At 43.7% G+C, this 11,751-nt stretch overlaps 1 protein-coding gene across 1 annotated transcript; it reads right to left on the bottom strand.

The window, feature by feature from the left end:
* Positions 1-634: 634 nt before the first annotated feature.
* On the bottom strand, positions 635-8,860 carry LOC123135528 (ataxin-3 homolog). Its single transcript, XM_044554635.1, has 3 exons — positions 8,658-8,860; positions 8,206-8,574; positions 635-1,505 (listed from the first exon to the last, which is right to left on the bottom strand). The coding sequence occupies exons 2-3, from the start codon at positions 8,458-8,460 to the stop codon at positions 813-815; spliced, it is 948 nt and encodes a 315-aa protein (XP_044410570.1). The 5' UTR covers positions 8,461-8,574; positions 8,658-8,860; the 3' UTR covers positions 635-812.
* Positions 8,861-11,751: the final 2,891 nt, after the last annotated feature.

Below are 11,751 nucleotides of genomic sequence, written 5' to 3'. Positions count from 1 at the left end.
ACAAGCTCCGGATTCCTCTTTGAAGGCCCTGTATGTTTGGGCTGTGGTTTGGTCGCTTGTGGGCTTACAAGATGGTGTAACGAACTGTCAACTCGCCTGAGAGGAAATACCGCTAAAAAAAAGAGAGGGAATTCTCTGAAGCAGCGATCCAGCAAAAGGAAACATGATTGGTTGATCTAAAAAAAAGCAGAAAGAAACATTAGCTTATGCAGAATTACATTCCAATCATGTTGCCCAGCAACAACTATCACTTCAAACATATGTTATGTAAACAGTTGAAATATAAGCAATGTTTATTTATGCCCTACATCGAACAGCTTAATGGCTAAAGGTGAAATCAAAAGCAAGATCAAAGCAAAAGCAAGCATACACTGCCCTCAAATCCACATCACTTTGACTCCAAAAGCGAAAGGCGAATGAATATGCAGGATCTGTCAAAGCTAAGCCAAGATCCATTCCCAAGGAGTCCTCACAAACTTATTACTACATGCCAGTCCACCTATGAACCTTCAGCAGATATAAGAATGGTTTGGACTACGCTCTACACAGAGCAGCCCATCCACCGTTATCCACGCAAGCCAAACCTTACGCTAGCTGCATTTCAGAATGAATTCCAGCAAATTCACAGATAAGAGATGCAAGGCCACATTTTAACTGAAGTTCAACACTTGTATGTAAATATCATCGTCACATAGGTTCAAGCCAGCATTCCAGATCATTACAACATATCACAAGTTCACAATAACCGCTCCAGCCAATCGAAACTATTTTTTCGCATTTCAGAATGCTCCTATGTGGATGAAGATGGCATCCTAATCTTCTTTCATCAGCCCTTCAGAGTTGCTGGAGCCAGGTTCCTCCATGGTGGCGTCCTTGCTGATCAAATCTCTCTCTTCTTGGCCTGGTTGAGAACTGGTCGCTGGAGCTTCAAACGGCATCAAGCTAATAGCTATTGCCGCCTTCAGCTCGTCATCACTCTCCTCTTGCATCATAGTCATGCCCTGTTGTTCGTAAGGTTGCTGACGAGGTACTTCAGTCTTGGTGCCTGGAACTTCAAGGCCCCTCAAGCCAGCAGCTACCCCCACTGTGAGATACCTCCTCGAGGCAATCACTATTGCAGTGTTGCTCCCCTGTTTCTTCTGCGCCTTGAAGCGTGAATGTGTAATGGTCCTGGCTTCCTCAGGACGCAGCCACCGGCCAAAATCGTTGTTATCAGAAGGGCAGTCCCTGGGAAAAGTGCCCCTTACCACATAGATGTTTGAGCCAGGACCCCTCATGTTGTCAAGGTAATCTGAGAGGAAAAACTGAGAGAGGTACTCAGGGGCCGGGTACAGACTATCGAAGTTGTACCACTCCCCATCCACGTTCCTAATGCAGAACCAGTGATTCTGGAAGTGGCAGATGAAGGCAGTTTCCAGTTCAGGCTTGGATTGGGATCCCGCTGCAGCTTGGGAATACATGGAGATAAATTGGAGGTCCCATACCTCTAGTGCCCTCTTCAAAACCTATCAATGAAAAGAAATATAGGTTCATGAATCATGAAATAATGTGGAGTAGTTATTCCAGGAAATGAGCAGAGCTAGCAAACATCCGAACTTGCATTATTCTGCTAGTTTACATCCTACCACCAGAGTAAAGAATGGATGCAACATTGCAATTGATGGAAGACATCACAAGTAATAAAGCTTATGAAAATGGAACACACAAACCAAAAGGAAGATAAGCAATAAACTTGGCAAATTTCTTTTAAAATAAAATAATAACAAGTGCCATCAGCTCTATATGGCCCCACAACCCATGAGTTCATTAGTGCATACCTAAAAAATTGCTTACTGTTGAGTTATCTATACTTCAATAACTATGTACTTTCTAAACTCAAATAGTCTATTTATTCAAAGATTTATATGCGACTCTTCTTCTTTATTGCATCTACATACTATGGCACACCTTTCTTGGACATACTGGTTTTGAGCCAACTTAAATTTGAATGAAAGAAATAGTGCAAAACTTAAAATTCCAAAGTTTTATGGCCTGTATTGATGATGCAAATCTATCCAAAATTTCCAAAACGTCTCATAAAATCACAAAATTACGATGAAGTTTGATAATACCTATTGTTGTGAAGTTCCTTTAGTAATAACTTCCACAATAGCACTAACAGGTTTTACAAAGTCCCAAAATTTGACCGTACCACCTTTTATTAACGAAACCCCCCATACCACCTTCAGCTTATAGTAATCGGTGACTTGACCAAATTTGTAGTGGAAGTCCTTCCTAAGGTCAAAAGCGAAAACTAAAGTATGAAACAAATTTCAAATAACCCAAAGCTGTTATAACATATATGATCCAAAGTAGTAACTTTTTTGTGAACTTCGCTTCTGTAAATAGAATATCACTTATCAATCATCATGTGTGTACCTGTGTGCTAAGTGCATATTAGTAAACACCAATAATGAACCATTACAAATTTGCGCCCACTGCCCTCATAAATTGAGATGGGCGAAAATACATAAAGAGAACTACTTCATGATGGTCCATTTTATTTGTTCTCACAAGCATTTATGCAGAACCCCATTAACAATTACTTCCTTTTTTTAATTGATTAACAATTACTTCTAGGAAAGAAAATAAAATCTAATATCAAAATTCGGACAAAATAAACCAACACATGAGTGCATCAATCGCATAACTAAAAAAAGAACACCGCCGCCATTCGTAGTGTACACAATAATAGTTAAATACTTCTGTTTAGAAAAGCCATCTTATAAGCTTCTGTTCAGAAAACAATTAATAGTTTTCTAGCTAGATATAAGTGCATGCAAGCTTATTGTTCGAGCCCCAAAAGGAAAATATTGTTTTACAGTTTTTTCCTTTTCATACACAAGCTATATAATGTTATTTCGCGGGAAAATTAGAAAAGCCATCTTACAAAATGTGCCTACACACTACAGACCTGATACAGTCCTACAACCCAGCGGTGGTATTCTTAAGTGAAACAAAAAAGAAAGTTCGAGAACTGGAAAAGTTGAAGTGGAGCTTGGGTTTCAGACATGGTGTTGCAGTGAGTTGTGTTGGAAGGAGTGGGGGACTAGCTTTGTTGTGGAGAGACAGTGTGCAGGTGACAGGGCATGGTGCCAGTACTACTTAGATGCGACTATTATTGTTGATGACAAAACCTATAGATTTACTGGAATCTATGGGGAACCATGTACTGAGCAGAGGATGAAAACTTGGGACGCGTTGTGATTTCTTAGAGCCCAAGATAATCTACGATGGCTGTGTGCAGGGGACTTTAACGAGGTGTTATTCCAAGCAGAACAAAAAGGTGGGAATCCGAGAAGTTACGCAGATGGAAGCTTTCAGGGAATGCTTGGCCGATTGTGGCCTTGCGGACCTCAGTTTCTCGGGATACCCATTCACTTGGGACAGTAAAAGAGATGCTGACGAGAACATACAAGTTAGGCTGGACCGTGCAACATGCAATGATGATTTTATTCAGATGTTCCCGGAGACTATTGTTGATCACATTCTTACAGAGGAATCTGACCGTGTTGCCTTCGTTATCCGTGCCCTTGTGACACCGGTCACAGGTAGCAGTAGGATGCACATGGGGTTTCGCTTTGAGGAAGCCTGGACTAGGCATGAATTGTATGATGGCATGGTCATGGATGCATGGTATGCAGCCGACCATGGACAGAGTGGGCTACAAGCGGTGTGCACAAAGCTGGACGCAGTTACCAGGGATATGCAGAGATGGAGTAGGGACGTTTTTGGCTCAATAAAAAGGTAAATCGGGAAACTGAAAGGCCAGCTACGTGACGCCAAGGAACGAGCCCTTAACACAGGTTACATGCAGGAGATTAAGGACATCGACGGGCCGCTCCATGATCTGTTTGAGCGTGAGGAGATATACTACAAGCAACGGTCCAGAATAGGTTGGCTACAATGGGGTGATCAAAATACAAAATATTTTCAGAACAGAGCCTCGCACAGGAAAAGGAAGAACACAGTTAAAGCGCTAATAAAGGAGGATGGCTCTCGTTGCACTACTGATGATGAGATGCGAGTGCTGGCAGATTTTTATAAGAGTTTGTTCTCGCCAGAGGGGTCGGAGGAGACAGAGAAGTTGCTGCAGCATATTGACGGTAAGAGATGAACTCATGGCTGACAGCAGTCGTGACAGACAAGGAAATCGAGGAGGCATTGTTTCAGATGGGGCCAACAAAAGCGCCGGGCATGGATGGACTGCCAGCGATGTTTTACCAACGCCACTGGGTGTTGGTCAGGGATGATGTATGCAAAGCAATCCGGGAGTTTTTAGCAGGGGCGGCGGCACCAGATTCTTTTAATGATACTGTTATTGTCATGATCCCAAAAGTTAACTCTCCGGAGCTACTATCTCATCTTCGTCCTATCAGCCTGTGTAATGCACTATACAAAATAGCGGTGAAAGTTTTGGCGAACAAGCTGAAAGTGCTACTTCCGATTATGATCTCTGAAGAGCAGAGTGCTTTTGTCCCTGGAAGGCTCATTACTGATAATGTCCTTGTAGCCTGTGAATGCGTTCATGCAATCAGGACGCGGAAGAGGAAGAAGCCGCTTTGTGCAGTTAAGCTGGATATGATGAAAGTGTACGACTGAGTTGAATGGAATTTTCTTGAGCAAATGATGCCACGCTTTGGCTTCACAGAGGGCTGGATTCAGATGATTATGTGTTGCGTCACTTCAGCCAGGTTTTCGGTAAATCTTAATGGGGGTCTTTCACACAGTTTCATACCTTCTAGGGGGCTGACCATACCTTTTTTTGTTCTGTGTTGAAGGTTTTTCTGCGTTACTGAAGCATGCTCAGAGTAGAAATGACATTAAGGGGGTTTCCTTTGGGAGCACTGGCCCCACGGTAACCCACCTTTTATTTGCTGACGCTAGTGTGGCTTTCTTTCAGGCATCCCAGGGTAATTTGCAGGCTTTGCGAACTATTCTACAGGACCATGAGGTGGCGTTGGGTCAGAAAGTTAATTTGCAAAAATCTATCTATTTTCTTTGGAAAAGGCTGCATGGAAGAGGACAAAGATGCTCTCAAAGGTGTTCTAGGTATCGAGTCAGAAGCACTCAGTGAGCGATATCTTGGCCTTCCCACAGTGGTGGGGAGATCAAAGGACGGAACCTTCAAACATGTTCGAGAGTGTTCCAGTGGGAAAGTTGTTGGATGGAAATGTCAGGGTTTCTCAAAGGCTGCGAAAGAGGTACTTGTTAAATCTGTCTCGCAATCAATACCAATGTATACCATGAGTTGCTTTTACCTCACAAAGAAAATGTGCTGGAACCTGTCTTCGATCTCTTCGAACTTCTGATGGGGTGAAGCCAATGATGAAAAGAGGGTGCACTGGATTGCATGGGACAAAATGTGTGCTCGCAAGCAAGAGGGGGGGCTAGGTTTTCTGGACATGGGGGCTTTTAACCAAGTGTTGCTGGCTAAGCAAGCTTGGCGTATACTGCAGGTCCCCTCATCGCTGTGTGCAAGAGTCGTCAAAGCGAGATACTTCCCGGAGAGCTCGATTATTAATGCAATGTGTCCTGCGGGGGGGGGGGGGGGGGGGGGGGGGGGGGGTCTTTCACATTCCGAAGTATCCTGCATGGACGTGATCTACTCGTTGAAGGACTCATATGGCGTACTATTGGAGACGGCTCCAAGGTGAAAATTCACCATGACAACTGGATTCCCAGGAAAGGAAGTTTACAGCCACTGGGCCAAAACTTTGTACATGGGATGACCCACGTTAGTGACCTTGTCTCTGTTCAAGGTAACTCTTGGGACCGGACTAAGCTAGAGGCTATGTTCAACACGGATGATATTGATGATATTCTGCAGATTAATATTGGGGGACAACCGGACAAGGTGTTGATGATCACTTGGTGTGGAACTATAAAAAGAGTGGCGAGTTCACGGTTAGGTCAGCCTACCATTTGTGCATTCAACAGAAGAAGGCAAAGATTGGGAGGCCGGAACCATCGTCCACAGTCTTTAGCCAAAGGATGGCTGGGCCTTTGGGACTGCATTACACCAAATAAAGCTAAAATCCATATGTGGAGACTACTGCGCAGCGGGCTAGCGGTTGGTGCTGAACTACATCGTCGTCGAATTAAGGCAGGAGCTTTTTGTGTAGCTTGTGGAAGGGAAGAAACACTCCATTATAGGTTTTGGTCTTGCCCTCACTCAGCTTTGTTCTGGAGGTATATGTGCTCGGAGTTGAGAGCTACGGCGGCGACCCCGCCGGACTGTTTTGGTTGCCAGAGTGCTCTATCTACGTGGCTGCTGTCTTGGTTCGCAGAAGCTTCAGACGACGCTAGAGCAACGATGGTTCAAGGAGTCTATGTGCTGTGGCTCGCAAGGAATGAAACATAGAAGGGAAAGAGAATTGAAGAAGCGCAGGTTATTGCTAAAGTGATCCACTACATGCAAGAATGGCAGTCGGTGAAGGGCAGTTCAACTCGAACGCCAAAGCAGGTGGTCGTCGAGAAGTGGATGGTGCCGGAGCAGGGGTGGATGAAAGCCAATATCGATGGAGCTACATCCAAGGTTGGTGATAGTGCAGGTGGAGGAGTGGTGTTCAGAGACCACCATGGTGCATTCCGTGGGGGTGCCTGCTACTTCTTTCCATCGATCAGCAATCCGGAGACTGCTGAGCTTCTTAGTTGCCAGCGAACTGCCCATCTTGCAGTCGAGCTGGGTGTCCAGAAGATTCATATGGAGCTAGACTGTAAGACTGGTGGCAATGTTAAACGAGCCGAGAAAAAATCTATCTGCTGCTGGCCCGGTTGTGGAGGAAATAAAGATTTGCTGCGTTCGTGCCAGGATTCTCGAGTAACCTGGGTTAGGCTGACAACCAATGCTGCCGCCCATTTGTTAGCTAGAGAGGGGGTGAGTAATAGTTTAGTTTATGTAATGTGTGGCCGAACACCCCACCAGACATGGCCGGAGCCAGGGGTATTCCTTGGTATTCCATGGAATACCAATGATTTAGGCAACAAAAAATTTAGATATAACTATATATCATATAGATTGCAGACTGAAATAGGCACAAACTGAAGCCTACAGGACACTTGTCCAGCCCACACAATAGCCAAAAACCACAAGTCCAGCCCACGCAAGTGACGTAACAGGGAGCCCTCAACTGGTCAGTGGGAGGAGCAGGATCCAGACTCCAGTATGCTCTCCCCTGCTCGGCTGCTCCCGACCTAGCTAGCTGCTGCCACTGATTGCTTGATGAAATTTAGCTCTATATATTGCTTGATGAAAAGAAAACTATCCCAATATTCTTTGTGGAATTAAGAACAAATCACTATATTGCTTGACGGAATTTTGATGTTTGTCCATGACATTACCAATGATTGCTACTATGTTTGATGAAATTTAGTCTACTTTTTGATGAAATTTAGAACAAATCACTGTATTATTAAATGATGATAATTCTGGCATCATGTTGATGGTTCATGAATCCTTTCCATCTGCTAACTATTAAAATGAAAACCATGATCAAGTAACCATTTAAAAAAAATCAGACATATCAACTATGCAAACAATTTTAAGAGCAAGAGGTTTAATCGTTATAAGAATATATTTTTCAGCAATCATACTGCATGCGGCTGTGTATTGTTCAATTTCAAAATTAAACAAACCCAAGAAATTCTTTATTGGCAAGAACAAAACTCCAAAAGTGCTATTGAATGCGACCACTTGGAGCTATGCTAGATAGTTCATCGCCAGGCTTTGTACATGTCTGCATTAGCAACTGATTACTACTTTGTTTGATGAAATGCTCGAACAAATCTGATTTTTTTTTTCTTGCGTTCTTGTAATATAATCTGCACCATTTCAGACATTTGAGTTTGTTTTCTATTGCATTGGGAAAAAAATCTAGCTCCGCCACTTTATATTGCATTGAAAAAAAAGGCAACATTGGCAGTTCCTATAGCAATGCAACAATAAATAAACTACAATTAATACCAAGGAGCATGTTCCTGGCTCTGCCATGAATTTTGAGTGTGGTCTTAGTGAGATCCCAGAACTCGTTGAATAAATAAAATGCTCGATGGCTTTAAAAACATCTCTAATAATAATACAACAAAAATAAACCACGGAGGATCAAGTCGAAAGCAGTAAGCGAGCCAGAGAGATAGAGAGGGAGGGGGGGAGGGGAAATTCACCTCCACGCTGAAGTCCCCGTTGTTGGAGACGTTGTGGGATCCCTGGCCCTCGGCTAGGAAATCCCCCGCCCCCACGCCGCCGGCGCGGGACATCACCTTCCGCTCGCGGGCGTCGAGGTCCGCCGCGATCTCCAGCAGGTCCGACTCGCTGAAGAACGGCCCCTGCAGCGCCGCGTTGAGGGCATGGAGCCCGCAGAGCTGCCGCACCTGCAGCTCGTGGTACAGCATGCCCGAATTCCCCGCCTTGGCCTCCATTGCCCCGGCCCTCCTTCAGAAGAACTCCGGCGGCTCCCTCCCCGATTTGACAGTGTGCGAAGAGCGCCCCGGCCATCCGGCCGATTTATAGCCGGCAGCAAGGGAAAAGCGGCGCTACAAGACAATATAGGATTAATCGCGGATTGCAAAAGTGAATGAGCACAATTTATTGACGGGAATGAGGGGGCGAGGGTTACCTGGGCGGCGCTGGGGTTGTGATCCTGGCGGAGGCGCGCGGCCGTTAGCGGGGGAGGAGGTTGCGCGGCGAGCGCCCGCCACACCTTGTTCCGGGCGCGAGCACCCCTGCCCCCGACTCGAATCGTCTGAGCCACGGAGGCGCCATTGGAGCCGCCGGAAGGCCTGAAACGCGATCTGCAGCTCGTCTCCGGGAAGAAGAAGACTGAACCGTTTTTTCCTGGGCCTTTGTCCTTTTCTTCTGCTTTCTAGCCGGCGTTGCTACTGCCAGTGGCGACCCCATCTGTCTTTTTTTTTTCCCCTAAAAAAACTGTTTTTCTTTACAATTTTCTTTTCTTTTTGACATTGGCGACCCCAGTTCTTTCTTTTTAAGGACGAATCGTGCAGTAAGATGTCGGATGATTGGCATAATGAGTAATGACTTGATGGTATGTTGCATTTGGCGAGAAATATTCAAAGCATTTGATCCTAGAGACGTGAAGAAATATTTGCAAGCCAATAGAACATGTGAAGTTCGAATGCAACTTCTATGCTATGTATTTCATTTTGGTTATGAATTTGTTGACTTAAACTTTTTTCCCAACATGTTAGAGAACACTATTATCTATGTCATGACATATATGTTGAAGCCTAAGTCGGGTTAGGATTTGAATTAGACAGAGCATTGAGTTCTAATGGGCATTCAACGTAGAAGCCCATAAAGACCTTGTAAGGAGAACAACGGACATTTTAGGGTTTGTCAATACTCCTTCCACGTCCAAAGTTGTCCACTTAGATCCGACAGTCCAGACGAGCAACGTTTTCTCCCTCGACGTGCGAATACGTTCACTATACACTTGACAAGTCATTGAACCATATAGAGAAGGTAGTATGTCTAAAGTTGCACCAACGTGCTACATCAACTCTACTTCTACTACGAGTTTGCACGTCTAGTGGTAATCTTGTAATCTAGGACTACATCATTTCTTGATTCATTTACTTGCTGCACTATTATAACCTACCTCAGATCCCCATATAATTTCTCTAGCCCTAATTGAATACAAACCTCTGGGTGAAAACCCACAACATATGCATCGCTGCAGCATCGGAGTCATCATTATGCTCGAGGCACACCTAGCTAGCTCGTCCCTAGGGGCGAGGGGGCGGTTGCCTCAGGCCCATAAAACTGAGGGGAGCCCAACCAAGGTGAGTGCAAGCATGGAGCATCCCACCCCCAACCATTATATATGTGTGTTCACAAAGAAGGAAGTTGAAACATTATTCTTCGGCTATGTGGGCCATGGGTCTTCTTTTGTTTAACATTGGATAGTTAAGTAGTGGTGGGCCACATCAAGCTGGGTAGGAAGTGCACTAATTCAACTATAATTATGGTTCTACTAGAAACAAAAATTAGCAGGATTTTTGGAAGATGGAATTAGCGATCAATATGGATTCTCGCGTGCTTGTCAACTGCAGCAGCGGTGCTAAACCCTAGAAAACTAATACCTTAAAAGGAAAAGTGAAAAAGCTAACTAAGCTGGAAGTGACACACACGAAAGACGACAAGTTGGTACCTCAACAATAACAAAGCAACTCTTACCTTCATTGCTTTATATCAATACTAATAAATGTATTTCTCAAAGATTGATTCCTTATTATAAATTGATGGCGCATAGTTCCACCAGCTTTATTAGTGATGTACATTTTTTGAAAACCTATCTTCGGTCTTAATTGTTCGGATAGGCCGATTGTTTTCTCCATAAAAACTTAGTTCACCCTCCACCACCCCGTCCGAGCACAACTTAGCTCGATGGATGGTAAATGCAATTTATTTTGATCTCATGTGCGATCGCCCCCTATTTGGTTACCTAGGACCAATGCTTGATCCCCCGTGTGCCCTAGCCACCACCACCTTTTGTTCTTCGTCGGGAGCCCTAACCTGGAGTCCTTTCGTGGCTTCAGAGAGAGAGAGAGAGAGAGTCACCGTCGTCATCATCACCAACCCTTCTCAATCAACACTTTCATGATGCTCACATTTATGTGTGAATAATATCCTTATAGGCATACTCGAGGTATATGGGATTGGATGAGATTTTATATGTAATCGTTGTTAATTTGTTAGGGATTGATCCCTAATATCCACTATGTTCCAACAAGATTGATGTTGCTATGACTTTGTTATGCTTAATGCTTGTCATTAGGCCTCGAGTGCCATGATTTCAGATTTGAACCTATTATGTTTTCATGAATATATTTGAGTTCTTTTGATCATATCTACAAGTTGTATGCACCTATTATTGTTCTAAACCATAGATCCCAAGGTGACAATAATTGAGATACTCTAAGGGGATGATTGTAATTTGAGGAGTTCATATATTCACTATGTGTTAATGCTTTATTTTGATTCTCTGTTAAAAGAGCGTCTTAATTACCCTTCATTTCCATTAGGACCCCGCTGCCACGGGAGGGTAGGAAAAAGATGTTATGTAAGTTCATATCGTAAGCAAGTATGACTATATACGAAATACATGCCTACACATGAATTGGAGTTAGTTTTGTATCGCTCTAGGTTGTGATTGTTGTATATTGAATCTCATCTGAACATCCCATCGCTACTACATGCCTACGCTTTTGTGCTATTGCCTTTGCTAAAGTTACTACTACTCTACTTGTTACTACTGTTGCTATTGTTACTGTTACTATGTTATCACTACTATCATATTACCGTGCTACTAATAAATTGTTGCAAGAAAGTGATTTCTCAAGTGGGGTTGAATTGACAACTCAACTACCAAAGCTTATAAATATTCTTCGGCACCTCTTATATTGAAGACTATTGTGATCCCCTATACTTGTGGGTCATCAGGACCCATATCCTAATCTTTCCCTGGGCCCCTGAAATCATAGGATCGGACTCGGGCATAGTCTACATTGACTTTGTCATGTCCAACCTAGAGAATGAGTTCTTATCTAAGGAGTTTAAGAAGGATGATAATTTTTTTACTACAAGGATTCATCTACTCCCAATTCATTCCCAACCCCTATAGGTCCATGTTTGCAATTAATGCACTTAATAGCCATAAGCTATGGTAATAACCATTTTTAATACCATATTTG

This window comes from Triticum aestivum, chromosome 1B (assembly GCF_018294505.1).
Source record: "Triticum aestivum cultivar Chinese Spring chromosome 1B, IWGSC CS RefSeq v2.1, whole genome shotgun sequence".
In the NCBI taxonomy this organism is placed as follows: Eukaryota; Viridiplantae; Streptophyta; class Magnoliopsida; order Poales; family Poaceae; genus Triticum; species Triticum aestivum.
The sequence above is the reverse complement of the archived record's forward strand: the minus strand, read 5'-3'. Positions and strand labels throughout refer to the sequence as shown.